Below are 19120 nucleotides of genomic sequence, written 5' to 3'. Positions count from 1 at the left end.
TAAAGAAAAGGCAGGATTCTGGCCCTTCTCCCCCCAAAATATACATGTACTTTTATTAGGTCTTAGTAGGAAGTGTTCATGAACTGGAAATGTATCTCCACTTCCTATTTGTCCACAGGCCAGAAAATCATCACAAATACCTCACTGGCCTCCACACCCACCAGTGTGATCAACATTTACCAGTAACAGCAGGAGACGTAAGGACATCTCTCTATATACATACACACACACACACACATATATAAAATAGTTATTTAATTCACAGACCCAGGACATCTTCTTATGTCAAGAGTACTAAATAGATATGTACAAAAGTCTAGACCAAGTGTCTAAAGTTTTTCCAATAAAACACTGTTCAAATTTCCTGGAGAAGAAATAAGAACCAGACCTTCTAAGACTGCCAACCTCTCTGGGCAAGAAACAGCATGCTATTGTGAGAACCCTGCCATTAGCAAGGAGCATAAACACTGAGTAATCCCAAGAAGGATGAATAAAGTCATTGAAGAATGAAGTTTTTTTGACCAAGAGAATAAAACACAAAACTTCTTTTAGGATGACGTCACTTCAGAAGAGAAACAGCTGCACAACACAGGGAGTCTGAATGAGCCCCTCTTCTGTCTTGAGTTTAACACGTTACTAGACAGTAACTGGAGTGGATGTCTCCTAGCCAAAGTGTGCAACAGATAAAACAAATTAGTTAAGAAAAAAAAAATGTAAAGGGGGGGAAAATCAAAGGCACTGGGAAAAACAAAGACCTAAGGAATTTTCCTTATACTGCTGCCTGCAGCACCCAGGGGGCTTGTGCTCTGCCTGGAGCACCCAGGGGCTTGTGCTCTGCCTGGAGCACCCAGGGGGCTGTGCTCTGCCTGGAACACCCAGGGGGCTTGTGCTCTGCCTGGAGGACCCAGAGGGCTGTGCTCTGCCTGGAGCACCCAGGGGGCTTGTGCTCTGCCTGGAGCACCCAGGGGCTTGTGCTCTGCCTGGAGCACCCAGGGGCTTGTGCTCTGCCTGCAGCACCCAGGGGGCTTGTGCTCTGCCTGGAGCACCCAGGGGCTTGTGCTCTGCCTGGAGCACCCAGGGGCTTGTGCTCTGTGTGTCCACCACCTCCACTCTTGATAATCTCACTGGGATAACACAGTATAAATTACCCATCTATTTGGGACTAGAGAGATGCCTCAGGGGGAAGAAGTGCTTGCTTTGTAAGCTGCTCAGATCCCCGTCAGCCATCTGAAAAGCTGGGCATGGCTTTGTGTGTCTATAGTCTCAGCATTGGGTGGCAGAGAGACAAGAACCCCAGGAGCCTGGTGGACCAGTTGGCCAGCCTGTGGAAATGGTGAGCTTCAAAATGGTGGTCTTCAGGAGAGATCTTGTATCAAGGCAGTACTAGTGCGTTAGAAGATATGCAGGTACACACCTGCATACCACACACATTATGCATACACACACATGCATGCCATACATGCACATGCATGCCATATACACAAAGTAATTCAGATGCTTCCCACTTCCTGGGGATATTTATCCCCATCGTAAAGCTCACATCTCATGTCTCCCTATTTTGTAGACACATTTTCTTGTTCACATAATGCAATCTGACAAAAATATATGCTAGACTTCTTATAGAAAAGCATTATTATGGATAAGCCTACTAGGATAATTGTTTTTATTATCTTATGATAATTTGAATTTTAGGCGCATTATTCCTTTTTAAACACCACAACCCATCTTCTCTTTTAGAAAGGATTATGAGTGAGGACACACAAAAGAAAAACTACATAAATTTTATATTGGAAATATAAGATCAAGAAACATAAAGTCATTAGAAGTGTGACCAGAAAGTGTAAACCTGTCAGATGTGGTGGTGCACAACTTAAATCCCAGCACTCGGAGGTGAGATAGATCTCTTGTATGAGGCCAGCCTGGTCTATGTACACAGTCCTAGACCAGCAGGGCAACCTAGACCCTGTCTCAAAAATCAAAGGCAAACTACTTCTATATATGCTTAATAGCTATAATTTATTGTAAAAATAGAAAGTAAAATTGTATTTTTGAAAGAGTGTGCTCGTCAGGTTTTTATTTTGTTTTGACATAAGCTGGAGCCATCAGGGAACACGTAATGTCAATTGAGGAATCACCTCCATTAGAATGGCCTGTAAGTAAGACAGGGGGCTTATTTTCTTGATTATCAATGATTTATGTGGGAAGAGCCAGTCTACTAGGACACAGCCTATTATGGCCACACCATCCCTGGCAGGTAGTCCTGGCTGGTATAAGAAGTTAAGCTGAATAAGCCACAGAGGGCAAGCCAGTGAGCAGTATTCCTCCATGGTCTCTGCTTAAGTTCCTTTCATGAGTTCTCTCAATGCTGGACTGTAGAATACAAGATGAAACAAACCCTTTCCTTCCCAAGTTGCTTTTGCCCACGATGTAAATCACAGTAACAGAAATTTTAAAAAGGAGAAATAGCTGTTGCTGTAACTTTAATTTTTAATTAAATTAATATTCAATAGTCTGTAGAGTACCCATCTTTAAAAAGCACTCACTTTGGACAAAAATGTTTAAATCACACACATACATATGTACACGTATACACACATGACTTATGTACATGTAGGAACATATATGGACAGGTATTATATAATTCCAAAATATCTCCATAGTATCAGCCAAAAGCTATCTGAACACTAAAATTCCAGAGAGACTTTCCTTGGGTGGGGAGTAATCCTGATATTACTTTCTAGACTCTAGATACTTAATGATTCATACATTAACTCATGAGAATTAGCAGGGATGCTGTGGAAAAATATTAAATAGAGATATCCCGGCCTTTCTCTGTGTATAGCAATTTCCTCTGAAGCTTATTAAGACCCAGGAAGCTCTAAAGGAGGCTCCTTAAGACTCCGGAAGCAAATAACACACAAGTCTCAGGAAGTCCTGAAACCGACCAAAAGCACTACTTTCCTCTCTCCCCAAGGTTTCACAAACAGGAAGAGTAACTAAAGGGACCCAGCCGCTGAGGTGCCTGGACGTGGATGCTGACCAGCGAAGCTGCCTGAAGGTACCCTCTGACCCGCTGAATTGTTTGGACATCCTGCTGCATTCTGCTGTGAGCTCCAGGTTCCAGCTTTGTTGAGTTGCCACTGATGCTGAGCTGGGCTTTCTGTCTGACTCATTCCTGGCTTGGTTCAGCAATCCCTCACTCTTACTCCTGTTAGCCCCAGTGTGTGCATGTGTGTGCATGCTTGTGCGTCCTTTTCCCGGGAGCAAGTCTCTCACCGAACACCACTCAATCTGGATTAGGGTTCCAACTTTTCTTTTGGTGAGAACATTGGTACAGCTTTTTTTGCGCCATAAGGTTTTAGCCTGAGCTGGCCTTCAATTCTACTTTCTATGCATCAGAATATGAACTTCTGAGCATCCTCTGCTGTAGCCTCCTGACTGAGAGTCATGAACCATGGGCCCAGCTTTCTCAATGTGTGATTCTTATCTGAAGTCTGAGAACTAAGCCATGTTACCATCTCTAATAAATTTAATTTTCCTTTGAAGTCACAATCTTTCTTAAAACTTTCATTTTATCCCTTTAAAATAGAATCACTTTATTCTCCTTAACTAATAAATAAAACCATCAGATAGATATTTTAAGGAAGCCTCTCAAATATTTTTTTTTATTAGCACGAAAATCCACAGCAGAAATGTAAATATACATAAATACTAACATGGCATATTACTTTCTCCTCTTGGTACAACACAAGAGCATGGTTTTTGGTTTTGTTTTTTGTTTTTTTTTTTTAAACTTTTTTAAAACAAGATTTATTTATTTACTTTATGTATATGAGTACACTGTAGCTGCCTTCAGAGGGCATAAGATTTCATTACAGATGGTTGTGAGCCACCATGTAATTGCTGGGAATTGAATTCAGGACTTCTGGAAGAGCAGTCAGTGCTCTTAACTGATGAGCCATCTCTCCAGCCGGAGGCTGTTGTTTTTTGTTTGTTTGTTTGTTTTTGTTTAAAAAAAAAGCAACTTACTGGGCAGTGGTGGCGCACGCCTCTAATCCCAGCACTTGGGAGGCAGAGGCAGGAGGATTTCTGAGTTTGAGGCCAGCCTGGTCTACAGAGTGAGTTCCAGGACAGCCAGGGCTACACAGAGAAACCCTGTCTTGAAAAAGAAACACAAACAAACAAACAAAAACCCCCTTTCAGTGTTTATTTTTATTATTTGACTCCAGAAGCGGAGATACATTTGGAGAGGGATGCTGACTGACCTAACTCTTGAGTACATAGTAAGATTATTAATGATAAGATTCTTAAGTCTATAGAACAGGACTGATTCTTATTTTTAAATTAGAAGAAAAAAAATACAGCGGCTAAAACCCAGTGATCTGAGGTGATAAGACATTGGAGCCATTTCCTATCTCAACTGAAACTGGCTACAACAAGCAGTTGGGGGAAGAGCTGTTACCGGGTGCACACGCATTTTAAAGGCATAAAGGACAGAAGATAGAAGATGGCCAAGGAGAGCCTGAACTGTTGGAGTCCCTGAGAGATGATGACAGGAAGCCATGAAGGCAAAGCTTCGCTTGGAATGGATACACCAAGATATTGGAGATGCCAGGGCTGTGCGGTTTCAGAACTACAGGTGTTTCTGAAAGGAGCCTGCGTAAGCCTGAACAGGATGCTGTGTGCGCTGCCAGTGGGAAGAGCCACAGAGAGAGTTACCACAGAGTTAGCCCTCGGAAGCCCTACACTATAAGCCTCAGACGCCAGCCAACAATGGAGCTGCACGCAGGTATCTGCACTTCTAGATTTTAGTTTTGTTTTGACCTTAGTGTTCTATGTCCCCATACATTTTGGACGTCTTGACTCGTTTTCGAAAAGAGGACCTCACAGTTACGAGACTTTGGACTTCTAAAGTACTGAAATTTGCGAGGACTTTGGAGACTTTAAAAGGTGGAATATATTTTTTAAAAATGTGGGAATTTGGGGATAAAGGGTGGAAGATTATAGCTTAAAGTGATGTTTTGTTTGCCAAATTGACAAGGGGTGGGTTACTCTGTCACCTTGATATAACTAGAATCCCGTGGGAAGAAAGTACAGGCTGCTAGATTGGGTTGGCTTGCAGGCATATCAGTGGAGGACTGTCTTTATTGCCTTAACTGATTGAAAAGCCCAGCCCATAGGAACGAAGTACCATTCCCTGAGTTTGGGTCCCAAGTTGTGTAGGAGTAAGGAAAACAAGCTGAGCGGAAACATCTGCACTTACTCCTTCTGCTCCCAACTACAGATGTGATGTGATGTGACTGACTACCAAGGTCCTACCATTGTGATTCCTCTGAAATGCTGGGCTACAATCTAGACATGGATGCTAAATCAGCCCTTTCTCCCCACAGCTGCTTTATTGTCAAGGTGTTTTATCGCTGCAATAGAAACCAGAGGGTCACACAAGATGAAATGTTCTATGTACGGATGGCTACACGGCAGTATACTGCCATGAGACACTGTATGAGTGTCTTATCACAGTTTAGTCTTAAGGTAAAACAGTTCCAACAACAGAAACCACAGAGCTTCGATGCAGATGTCCTATGATCTCATCCTGACTTGCTCTCTGCTCTCTCGGGATACAAATCCTGAACAGCTCTTTTTACTTCAACTGGAAATCAGGAGTTACACAAGCTTGGACGCAATCATCTAGAATTCCAGTTGTACCTAAGGAGCATCAGGAAATGGGGTGGCCCTGGAAGGGAGGGGACTCCCAGCTGCTGCAGGGACAAGGCTCAAGAACCCATGTGGGCTGGTCTCAGGGTGATGTACGAGAAAGCAATTGTAAACCCGGGCAGGAAGAATACCGTGCACAGGCTAAGAGGTAACTGGATGCTTTGGGTATATGCATACATAACTGGTCCCAACCAATAAAGCAGCAAGTCTGTTCCTCCATGCATACAGTATTTAACACACATCTACCACATTCCAAGCAACAAGTTGCTGAGAACAGTCACTGTGTATACGGAGAGCTCAGTGCACCAGGAGATCTCATCTGGTGCTGAGAACACAGGAGAAAATTCACAGCCCAGCAAGGGCAGGAGCCATAGCTGGGGAGCACAGCAAGAAGAGATGCTGGCATTAGCATGGGGCCAAGATGAGGCTGATTCACAGGAACTTCTTATAGAATTGCAACCTCCCCGCTCCCCGCTAAGAACTACAGAAAGCTACTGAAGTATTAAATGACCAGATCTGGGATCAGATGTGGCAAAGTGACGGCAATGGGGAGAGGATGAGGGACCAGAAGAAGGTCAGAGCCACAGCACTGCGTTCTGGTAACACATAGCAACTAAAGCTACAACGATGGCTGAGACGAGAGAGGGAAGGGAAAAGGCTTGACCTCAATGGTGAAACACTCCAAATACAGCAGCTAAGAGAGAAGAAATGAATGTTCAACAGGCCAAAAATGGACAAGTAAGACCAGACCTGCAAATGCACAGATTGGGCCACATGGACTGTCACCCAAGCCCTTGCAAGGGTTTGAGTGGTTGGTGGAATCAGAACCAGAGTGCAGCATGGTTGAGAAATAAGCATCAAGTGACGAAAGGAAGGCAGACAACTCTGCCAAAAAGATTGGTGCTGAATGGGAAAAAGTAGTCCCACCCACCCGCAGGCACCAGCGTGCCTCTGTGTGCACGCACTGACACACAGAAATCACGGGGTTGTAAAGTATGAATCTATTGATCCTTTAATTAGCAGAGACTAGCAACATGCTTAAAATCCAATGAGAAAGATCTCCAGAAGAGGAAAAGCAGAATAATATGGAGAAAGGAAGTGAGAGGGAAAGGCAGAGAAGAGCTGCACCTAGCGCCTCACAGTCTCAGCACCCCTACCAAGCCCACAGCAGCAGCAAGGGTCTTTGGATGGGTAGAAGACAATGCTAGTGCTGCACTGTAGAGGAAGCGATGGAGTTGGATGCAAGGAGTTGGGTGTGCATCCAGGATGGAGAAAAAAATCTTTACACTTGCTGGCATCTATTTTCCATGAGAGGAGACCCCCGGCCATCTGTTAAGGGTAAAAAGAGACGAGGGGATGAAGGAAGAAGTACAGCCAACTTCAGAGAGACCAAAAGTCAGATACCTCATCGTGCACTCAACCATGCTCTACCCAGACCTGTGACATTCCAGAGCGTGCATCACTGCTTAGGGACAAGCACAGACAAGGCAGATGGCTGGGCTCCTGCAGGAGCAGGCTTTCCTAGGAAAAACAAGTGCTCAGCAGTTTGTGAAAAAAAAAAAAAAAAAAAACCGATAAAGGGATTCACTCAGTGGAAGTTTTAATATAAAGACAAAGCCCCACTCCAGTTACCCAGAGGCCAGTCTTAACACAAACTCTATGCTTGAGAATACAAACTCTGCAGGCACGTGTAGCGTCATATGTTACATAATGTCCTCCCTCTTTTCAACAGATCACACAGTAAGAACACGAGTTCCCTGTGCCTCACATCTCCTGTGACAGCACAGCAGTTACCATAACAAACGGCTGAAGATGACTGGATCAGATCGTGTTCAGACTTCACGTTCTCTAACTGTTCTTACTGGTGTAGCAAGTATCTCACCTCCTCCCCTCTCCCTAAAAGTCTATAAAGCTGTCTCCTACCCTGTCTCCCAGCAAATAACATGGGCTTGCAGAAGAATCACACGCAGTTATGTAACAGGGTGTTGGCATCCCTTTATGCTCATATTTGGGCACATATATTACTGAGACGATCAAAGCCAAGAACTCCTATGGGTATGGAGATAATTTCCTCTTGTTCTCAAAACTAGGTGTCTGAGTTTATTTCAAATATGCTTCTTCTTTTTTTTTTAACCCTACAGAGTACCACTCTATTAACAAGGAAGAAAGCAAAGATTGGCAACGCTATATTTAGTTTAAGCTTTGTTAGCACTTCAGGATTAAAATCTAACAATTGTAATAATTAAAAGGTAATTAAAGAATTGTGGCTTTCAAATTAAAAACAACAGCTCACTTCCTACCTGCCTCCTAACATGAATAAGCCCAGAGAAAACCTTGGCTTTAACGAAGACGGATCTTCTAGCACCTGCATGTAAGTGAACTGCCTTGAGTAAAATTTGAAAAAAGTCTTCATCTGTAAGACTTAAAAAACTGTAAACCTCTCCTAAACAGGGAGGTGAGAATCCACTTATTTGTATTCTGCTAAAATTAACACGTTAAAACTACTTCATATCACACGGTAAGATAAGAATATAAACCTATAAACAAGTCAGAAAAATCAAAGAGGTTCAGAAACAAATAAACGGACCTAAAGAAGGATACACGTGCCTGCCTCTGGCTCCTCTGGTGTAAAAGGATGCTGAAGGGAAGGAAGCAGGATGGAGAAAGGAGAGGCAGCATCCATGCGTGGCTCTCCATCACTGTTCTATTGTTACAGGTTCAACAGCAGATCACAAGGAGAAAGGGGACCAGAGCTGGTCACAGGCTGTGTAAATCTCAGCACATATGTGTTGTGTCCTAACAGCCTCTACTGCTGCCATTCTCTCTGTGTGTGTTAATTTGGCATGTTGGGGAGGAAACATTATATTTCATGAGACTCTCATTAAACTGGAAGCCCACCATTTAGGCTAAGCTGAATCCAGCATTCTCCCAGGATCCACCCATCTCCATGACCTAACACTGGGGCTACTGGACATATGTAGCCCTGCCTCAGTTGTATGTGAGTGCTGGGGATTTGAACTCAGGGCATGTTGCTCTCATAGCAAGCACCTTTAGCCACTAAGCCACCTCCCCGGTCACAGCACTGTATTGTCTGAAGTGATCACATCACTCTGAAATCTGCCTACCTAATGCACTTTCCTTCCCTCAACTCATGGTATAACTGGTGTTTCGATGAACATCGTGTGCATTAACCACAGAAAAATATGCTTAGGATTTCAGTTTTGATGCATTTTAAGAAGTGAATATAAATAATTCAGTGAATGAAAGGGTAAAGTTTAGGACAGGAAACAGGTAAGTAGACCTAGCAGAACACGAATCAGGAAATATTTATTTCTCAAAAGCCTCAGGGGAGAGGAATGTCACAGTCCTTATTCTACCTTATTCTACACAGATTCACACATCCACACAAAACACAAAGGTAAATTCAACATTTTGATGGGGGGAAAAAAACAACAAAAGTGTCCACCAATTATGCATTTTAAATAAATTATGCTCCAATCACAGAACAGGATACTATGGAAGCGAAAGGGACCGTGGCGGGGAGTGTCTGCTTGAGCTTGCCCAGGCTCATCCAGCTTCCAGGACAGCAGCTGCACGGGCAGCCCTCCTGTTAAAGAAATGAACACTGAGGTGCTCTCCCTCAAGAAAGGAAGCAGAACAAAGGTAACACTTACTTCGTGTCAGTAAGTATCCATTTTCCTTCCTAAGAGAAGGCTCAGCACTGAGCACTTCTGTGATTTTGTCTGAGCAAGAGGGCAAGGAACAGAAACAAAGTAAAACAGCCTGCTATTTCCTCTAATACTTATTTGCCAAGATGTACCCCATCCCCGCAAAATTAAGTGTAAAAACAGATGCAATAAAAATAGCAACCAGATACACGCCACCTAGCCATATTCCTTATTCTCCTCAATGCAGTGCACACTGGCTCTTAATGTGTTAATAATGTTGAATGGCTTTAAATGTGTTAATAGTTACCAGGGACCAAATCCTTCTGAGTGCAAGCATTCTGGGTTCATTTTGTAAACAAACCATTTGATTGGCTTTGTAAAACGAAGCACTGTTTTGGTTGTTGCTTTATTTTAGATTAGTAGCCACCTGTGCTTACGGCCACAGGAACCGGAGCCTGTAATATGCAGGGGAGTGCACACATGTGCACACACCCTCATGTATCAGGACTCTACAGCCCGAGGACCAAGGGAAAGAACTACTCAGTCAACACTCACACAGCTTCCTGTGAGAACATTTCAAACCCTGAAGGGCCTCCTCCCACTATTAAACCAGTCCAACCCAGTTGAGCTGCTAAGGATTGACTGAATCCAGGGCTGAATGTGAATCACCAGCCTGCAGGTCACATGATTGAACACAGCCTGCTGGGGAAAGTTACCCAATTAAGACATAGTTAAACTTTTAATATGATGAAGAACAGTGGCCCCAATAAATTTCAATGCAAAATGCAAATTATGAACAAAATAATGAACAAAATAATGAATACTAAATTATGTCCACCTTAATTAGAAAATAGTTTAAAGGGCATGTTCTTGCAAACTATTGCCTAAAATTTCCAATGCTAACTGGCTAATATATTTAAAACAAGCCCATGGAAAGAATGCAGAGAATTAACTGGGGCTGAAGTGAATGAACGGGTAAATTAAAGACAAGAGCGGGACAGGCAGAAACTAGTCATCAGAAATAACTTCTCGTGGAAGTGTACCCCCACCCTCAGCTCTCTGGTCCTGAGATCCTGGGGTTTCCCACATTATCTTGCAGGGTCTCAGGGCCCGCTGCCCTTTTCCATGCTCTTTCTGGTCTACAGATTCAAGTTCATTCTCGTGTGTAGGCGGCTGCATCTTCACACTGACTGAGGCCAGTGGGGCTGTTTGGAACCCGGCTTTCAGGTCTAGAGAAAACTCCCACTTGGAGAGGCTGACCAAAGTTAGCTCAAGAGCAGAACACCAAGCTCACAGTCAAGAGCTTCATCTCTTATGGTCAGAGACCTGTAAGCAGACTTAGGGCAGAAGCCACCTGAGGTGCTCCTTGAACCTCCCCTCTGGGGAGCACAAGGCAATGTCTACAGGGTACTCCGCTATCTCCACCCTGCCTCTCATCCTGCTCAGAGAAAACTTCTGGGATGCCCTGGCTCTCGGTTCTTTGCCATTTCTCCCTCAAACTCTCTTGGTAATAAGCTGACTCATCAAATGCTTCGCTTCTGTGACACTCTTTTCATTTAAACGCATCAAATCCAGCTTTCCTGCTTATTCTTTTGAATGACAAAGTTCCGAGCTTATTTGCAGTGAGGCATGCTGAACGCCTCTCAGTCACTGCCTTCCGTGAAAAGATTTTATTATAGATCAAAGAGCATCAAACTTATGGGAACTGAACAAACACAACAAGCAGGCATGTGGCATTTTTATCATTTGAACTCTTTCCGTGAAAAGTGAACAGAACAAGCAGAGGTTCCTAGAAGGAACTGGCGACAGCAGCATCATCTAGTAAGATTTAATTGGGGGAAATTAATGTATCCGTGATCTATTTAAACAAACCTAAGAACTGTTCTCTATAATCTGCCTACTTTCTCATTATTACCTGGACCATAAGCCAGGCTCTCTATTGCTCCTGGATAATGGGACATATTAACACTATAGAAATTGTGATTTTGCTCTTACTTAAGCTAAGCATTTTAATATGCTTTAATTTTTATTTTAATAGGTCTTACTATATTACATGATTTTCACTGTTAGCTAAGTCTAAATTAAGAAGTTAATATTGTGTCTCAGTAATTGATACAAAGACACGAAGATCTTTATATGGCTGTTACAAACACACATGTTCCTTTCCAGCTCAGGAACACATTCAGGATGCAGGACCACACTGTTCAGGTCCACACTTCCTTCTCTTTAAAATCATCAGCATACAGAAATTATCCCAGTAATGACAAAATCAGAACAGTCACATTCATTATTTCTTAAAAGGCATATGATGCAAGCATATGAATTAGCATTTGAACTTTTTTTTTTTTGGTATTGATAAAAATGAAGGCAACCGTCTATTTCGTGAGGTTGGTTTGTTTTTTGAGATGGTGTTACTATGTATTAGCCTTGGCTGTCCTGTAGACAGGGCTGGCCTTGAACTCAGCGATCTACCTGCCTCTGCCTCCTGAGTGCTAGGATTAAAGGCCCATGCCCAGCCTGGCACACCATGGCCCAGCTTGATAATTTTTTAAAAACTAACATTCTATTGCAGACTTCTGCTGTGGCAGAGACATTCATCTATGTGGTTAACATTCTATATGTCTCCATGAGTGCTAACATTCTATATGTCTGTATGAATGCTAACATTCTATATGTCTCTGTGAGTGCAAACATTCTATATGTCTCCATGACTGCTTGTCTTCTAACACTGCATTCTTTTTACCTCTGTGCACAATTTCTATTTACCAAGTCTATGTTACCCTTAAAACGTCCTTTTAACTTCATATAATAGTTATTTGGACATAAAGATTAGAAAGCTAAACTATGTAAAAATCTTAGGATACTGACCTGTTAATGAAATACTGTTTACTTAGGTCAGCAAACCTGTTTCTTGCAGATATTCTAGATGACAACACTAATAAACATTGCTGTAGGCTACCTGAAGTGATTCACCCCACCAATGGCTTTCCACAATGCAGTTTGTATTAATCCAAAATTTTGAGCACATGTAGGGGAGAGGGAGGGACAACAAAACCAAAGTGTGTTTGCAAATGCAGTAAGGGAACCTACTGAATCCGTGGTGCCTCTGCTTTCATGTCAGATCAGGATCTCGAACTCCTTAGGAGTCTTATATAAGAAAGTCTTAATAAGTCTCTTATGCAAAGTCATACTTGCTTACTTTGTGATGACAGATGTATTTTCAGACAGTATACATTTTCATTTTCAACCCCTAGTCTAGGGCATGAGAAGCTAATCTATACAACTTACAACCTTCTGGACACTGCAGCCGCCTGCCTGCCCCAGCCTCTGCAACCACCTGTCCCAGTCACTGCAGCCATCAGCCCCAGCCACTGCAGCCACCTCCTCCAGCCTCTGCAGCCACCTGCCTGCCCCAGCCACTGCAGCCACCTGCCCCAGCCTCTGCAGCCATCTGCCCCAGGCACTGCAGCCATCAGCCCCAGCCACTGCAGCCATCAGCCCCAGCCACTGCAGCCACCTGTCCCAGTCACTGCAGCCATCAGCCCCCAGTCACTGCAGCCCCCTGCCTGCCCCAGCCACTGCAACCATTCATCCTAGCTACTGCAACCTGATATCACTGCCTCTAAAGATCCTTTAACAGGTATCCATTTGCTTAGAAACCAGGCCTATCTGCTAGCTCAGATAACATTACTGAAGCCAAATGAGATCCAACAAGAGGTAAAGCTTCTTATCTAAATAAATACAAAGGATAAAACCCCACTAAATAAAGGTTTCCACAGCAAACTTAAATACATTAAAACTGTATGGGAGCAGTTATGTAAAACCATCTATAAAATGAAACACTGATCCTAAGTTCTTATGATTATTAATACTACAAACCCACAGGAAGTGAAGTTTTCCTTGTTTATTACTTGGTCTCTTGCATTTGGAATGAATTAAGACATTAAGTAAGAAATGTGTGCAAGTCAAGCCTAGCTGTTTAATTCTTACACACACTAGAAGAAAAGAACACAACTGTTTTTCTTAAGAAAGGACTTTAAATAAGTCTTACAGACTTAAGTATTTTTATGCAAGAAACCAACTATGGGACACAGGACACTGTAACAGAACTTAAGCAACAGAGACCTTGCATGCATTTAGAGCTGGTATTTTCAATTTTGCTAGGAATTCTAGTGAAGAAAAAAAACCTAAAATTCCAATTTCTGGGCTGGAGAGAGACGGCTCAATGGCTGAGCAGGCTGCTGTCTTCCAGAGAGTGGACTACTCACACAGGGATTTACAACCCCACTCTTTTCACCTCTCCCCCAGAACACCAGGCATGCTAGTGTTGCATGAACGAACACCCTAAAACACTCATGCACATGAGATAAATTAAAAAGCAGATTCCATTTCTCACCAGAAGCAATGACAGTGAGTTTAGTCTACCTACCTACCTACCTACCTATTTATCCATCCATCCATCCATTCACCCACCTACCCACCTACCCTCCCTCCCTCCCTCCCACCTAGTTATTTAGAGACAATGTTTTTCTCTGGAACACAGGGAGGTTTCAAGTGTATGAGCCTCCTGCCTCAGCTTCCTGAGTGCTGGCATTCCAAGAATGTGGCGCCAGGGCCAAGACAGATATTTCTTAAGCAGGTGATTTTAGAAAAGCTAGCTCTAAAAACATTTTACGCTACCTAAAAAGATTCAAAGAGCTCCGTGGTATACCAGTCTCCACTCCCTGGGAAGTGGATAACGGTGGCCATGCCCTCGGCACCATGACACTCAGTGTCTGAACTCTGAGCAAGGCAGGCAGGTGGACCCAGGCGTTCTTCTCAATTCAGAAAGTGCACGCACCTCTGTTTAAAGAGTGTTCCATGATGGAAGGACATACTATCAGACTGCTTAAACATAGGGGCTGTTGAGTGTGGATACCTGAAGAGTTCATTACTGGTTTTGTATGATTTTTATTATGCTCAATACCTTTTTCAGTTTCATAAGTTTATAGCTTAGATTTAATCTATTTGTGAATATATGTGGTTCTTCAATATGACACAATCTTTGGACAAAGAAAATAACCAAGGTTAAACCCAGACCTGTCAATAAATATTTTATGTGGGATTAATTTCCAGTGAGACAGTAAAAGCATGCCAGCCTGCCACGTTTGAATCCCAAGTCCGCCACTCACTAGTCTTGTGGCTAGGCAAACATTACCCAGTGTCTCAGCTTCATATATAACCAGGGATGACAAGGATGTTATAAGGACTAAATTAACCAGTGTTTTTTTTTTAAACAATGCTTGTTATAACCTCACTGTTATTTCAGTTGTTAACAGCAATACTTAATAATTTTCAGAGGAAAACTGTTCACCAACCCCGAGTCTGCTGCCCAGTCACCCCCTCAGAATGACAAAATGGTATGAGCTGGAGTTCCACGCCTTGTTAAGTTTGTGAACTACGGACCTTTGCCTGTCTACTCACGGGTTACCTGTAGATAAACTAGATCATTGACCTGCAGATTATAGGCATCTGAACTTAATTTCTGCTAAGATGTATAAAAAAAATCCAGATATAATACCTCTCTGTTGCTGTGTGTGTGTGTCTGTCTGTCACTCTATCTGTCTGTGTCTCTGTGTGTGTGTCTCTCGGTCTCTCTCTGAGTTTGTGTGTGTGTGTGTGTGTGTGTGTTGTGTTTGTCTCTGTGTATTATAGTTTAGAGTACTAACTCAGTCGTGGGCCTGTGCTGTCTTTCATTTTATCTGGACCTTTCCTCTCTTATGCGCATGCACTGCCTCTTTAACAATAGCATGCTATTTAACATGCAAGAAATGAAAGAATGACCTGTATTTACATGGGAGAAGGCCGCACACATTCCGTACCTGTATTTATGAATGATGGCATTGAATAGTTTCCCATCTCTCCAGCAGGTAGTGAAGTTTTCACACCGCACCCCGGCATAGCCTTCTGTCGCCTGCTGTGTCCACAGGAGCAGCCGTTCTTTTGCAGACATGTCCTCTGACTCTCCAGTTACATGGATGTCAGATATCTAAATATAACGGAAGCATCAGACCGTTAGGAAGGAAGGAAGGAAGGAAGGAAGGAAGGAAGGAAGGAAGGAAGGAAGCTCGCTCAGAGGGTAAAAGTCTACTATGTGTTAAGTCCTTATAGCCCATTTTCCTTGATCCTGTAATTCTTGTTGTTGTGCTAAATATACTTCCCCTTTTAAAGAGAAAAAAAAATGAATTCCAAGCAGGCTTTCATATTTGATTTATCTGTGTCCAAGTTAAAAGCTTCCAATGAAATTTTAAATACAGAACACACTAATTTTACAATCTTTAAGAGATAAACAACTACAACAAAATTCCGAAGGGCAAAGAATCCAGGCCACCCCAAACTGAGGTAGCATAATGACTTCATGTTGGTACTGGAAGAGAAATAAGAGGAACCGAAGTCCCAGACGTCCATGGCCACAGCAGCATGCTAACTCACAGAATACAGCAGGTAAAGCTGGGGCTTCCATCCCTGTATTTGTAACAAACTACTGAACTTTTGTTTGACGCACTTACTTTGATAAGCCTTTCTCTATTTTTTGGCACATGCTAGACACCTACATTCATGCTGCGTTTTTACCCAAGAATTATGGTATTCATCTCAACCATCAACTTGCTCGTCACGTACTTTTAGACAGTTGTTACCCAACACAATATGTTTCTGGTGATTCATTTTAGTCAACAGAGTATATTTTAAAAGCTTGATATGTGTTTGTGTGTGTGTGTGTGAACACATACACAGACATATATGTATATGTGTATATACACACACACATACTTTAAGGTAACTATACTGTACTGTTTAAATTTATTTAGTGGGCACACTAAAAGCCAGGTGGCACCGGAGACACAGCAGGCGGTGGAGACCTTCGTGCCAGTGCATTAGAAGCTGCCCTGCAGGTGGGTCTGCATGCTATAGACTTGCAGTGCTAACCTGTTTTTGTATTATACCAAAACTTAACAGCATGACAAACTCTACATTCTTTGCTAATGAGATCTCTTAAAACAGCTTACGTGATCCCCCCGCCCCCATGCAAACAAAGCAGAAATTAAAGCCGTAAATTACTCTGTGCGGAATCTGATCCAACAAGTATTTCATGTGACAACTAAGGAAACAGTGCCCTCTCTCATTTTTAAGTATATTTTTAAGTATATTCTGTAGTGCTGCTGGCTAACCGAGTAGAAGTATTTTGTGACTCTTTGCTCTGTTTTAGTAAAGTTGTGTGCACTTTATTTGTTTGTATAGTTCTGAGAAGCCTTTCCCCTGAGTGATGAATGGGTGTGCATTGCTCCCTCAGAGCCCCTTCCATTGGGGTAAAGAATATGGATCTCCAGGGTGTGCATTCTCTCAACTCTTTGATCCGGGTTGCCCTTGACCAGTTGCCAACTAGGCAGGGCACAAAGTGTCTTCACCAGGGGCTGCCTAGTATTTCCAAAGCTGGGATTAACACTGATAGGTAACTGTTCCCTATCGCAGCAATGTGTAGAAATAAGACAGCAAGAACAGGAAGCAAGCCAGGACCTGGAAAAGGGGTATGTGTTTGTGTGTGTGTGTGTGTGTTTGTGTGTGTAAGACACAAATCCCTCTGCAATGGAAACAGAGGCTCAGAGCAGAGCAATGAGATTTGCTTCTGGTCTGTGGGCCAGCTTCTTATCTATCAAATGAGAGGTAGGTGGCTGCTGACAAGGTTTAAGGCCCCTTTCCAGATAAACTCTTATTAAAAGACTATAAACATAACAGAGAACTGAGAGGTCAAATACAGATGAAACAGTTGAAACTGAAGAACAGGGCAGTGCCAAGCTTGAACAGAAGCTTAAAAGAAGCCTTTTATTCTTCCCAGTTGCCCCAGAAGCAGGGGCCTGGCCAACCCAAGGGCCAGAGGCAGAATCACTGCAGAACAGAAGCTCTTCCTAGGCTGGCAGACACTACCAGGTCAGCTGTTGTAGATAAAGGTGGGGCCTCACTCCCTCTTCTCCCCTGCCCAACAGAAGCGGTCAGTGTCCCGGGCAGTCCCGCACTGAGCAAAGGTGGACACACTGGCCTTAAAATGGCTGGGATTTAAACTCGAAGCCCCGTCTCCATTTTATCCATCTTCTCCACAGCATGGGAAAGAACTGCCTGCTTGACCAGGCCACATAACACATAGAAGAATTTTGTTTTTATTTTTCCATGAGGAAAACAATTACCACCGTTTTCTACTTAATTCCTTCCAAGGATGTTGAGACATAATTATGTTAGATGATTTAGCGGCGCACACGGTCCATGAGCATTTGCTTCTCTGTGATTACACACTCAAGTCTTGAAGCTCCATAGGAATGTTCCCTCCCTTGTACCTAACAGGAGTTATTACATTGTGTAGGAGAGTTCCAAACTGGCGTGGTGATATCAACACCTTACACAGAGGAAACATATGTTCAGTGTAGACTGGGTGTTTTACTCAGCATTAGCATGATTTATTGACACCCGGCACACAGGAAACACATGTTTGATGTATTTTAATTTGTGTTCTTGCTCCTTTTTACAAAGGGTGCTGCAAAACCTGCACTTTATATTTTTCCCAATTTTCAATGTATAGAGGACCATTTCTGCTATTTCTAGCTGATTCAAGAACATTCCGGGCCAATCCAGTTACAAAAGTAATAGTCCATTAGTGAGTCAAGTTGGTAAATTTCAAAGATAAGGTGCTAGTATTTCACAAGCATGAGTGCTATTCTACCTGAGAGATGTCAACTGTTAGCATCCAGAACATGCCTGCGGCAGATATGCGGGCGGGTCCACAGACAGGGCAATGGCGACCATATTCCCAGAATCCATTGGGTTTAGCTCCCACCTTTACCTGGACTGCTACGTCACGACATATATATAATGGGTACTTTCCTCCATCTTTCTCTCTCTCTTCTTCTCTCTCTCCCCTCTCTCTTCCTGCGCTGCTATCCCCCTACCCCCCTTCCAATTAAACCTCTTACACATGAAACTGCCTGGGCTTGGTGTCTGCAGACGCTTCCTGCCGCGACTCAAAACCCATCATTTTGGTGCCGAGCCCTGGGAACAAGGCAGTTTGCGTCTACCGACCGGCTCCTCACCGTCAGGGCAGACAGGGTACACAGCCACGTGGAGCGGCCGCTGAGACCTCGGCTGCCAGGTAGAGCGGCTCCCGCTGCCGCCGCCGCACAGAGAACGCTCCCAGTACCCCACGCAGGGAGCGCTCCCAGTACCACCGTAGAGGCTGCTGTTCCGCGCCGCCAGACTACGAACTCTTAACCACGTGAGCCGTACCCTACTCAGACACCACTCAATTCAGTTCCATGTTTTCCATTTACCAGATTGCTCATAACCAGCCGCACAGACACCGGCATATTAATTAATAGGATCAGTCAGGGGGAAGACCTCCAGATTTCCAGATAAGGTCTGGCCAACCTTCTCTGGAATTGATGGAATACAGCCCCCCTTGAGATACGCGTTAGGACTTCTGCCACTGGGTGCCCCTTCCCTCGGAAATAACTCTCACCCCTAATACTTACCGGGCTATTGCCCCCACAAACCCCTGGATCCAGGGTGAGTTATGTTCCCGCAGGCCACCAGGCCCTGCCAAATTTGCCACTAGGGTTTCTCGTGACGACCTGAAACCACTAGCCGTGGCTGTTAATTTTTCTTGGTGTTTGGATTGCTCTCAGGACGCTGGTACGAACATCCAACCACCCCCC

General features: G+C 43.5%; 1 protein-coding gene across 22 annotated transcripts in view; it reads right to left on the bottom strand.

Moving 5' to 3' along the window:
* Positions 1–19120, bottom strand: part of Dst (dystonin) — a 415027-nt gene that overhangs the window by 158227 nt on the left and 237680 nt on the right. For all 22 annotated transcript variants that reach the window (XM_031367095.1, XM_031367096.1, XM_031367099.1 and 19 more), the window contains one exon: positions 15245–15411. In XM_031367095.1, coding sequence (XP_031222955.1) covers positions 15245–15411 — 167 coding nt within the window. The remainder of the gene's footprint in view (positions 1–15244; positions 15412–19120) is intronic.

This window comes from Mastomys coucha, unplaced genomic scaffold, assembly GCF_008632895.1.
Source record: "Mastomys coucha isolate ucsf_1 unplaced genomic scaffold, UCSF_Mcou_1 pScaffold14, whole genome shotgun sequence".
NCBI classification, from domain to species: Eukaryota; Metazoa; Chordata; class Mammalia; order Rodentia; family Muridae; genus Mastomys; species Mastomys coucha.
Note: the sequence above shows the minus strand (reverse complement) of the source record. Positions and strands in the feature narration are given on the sequence as shown.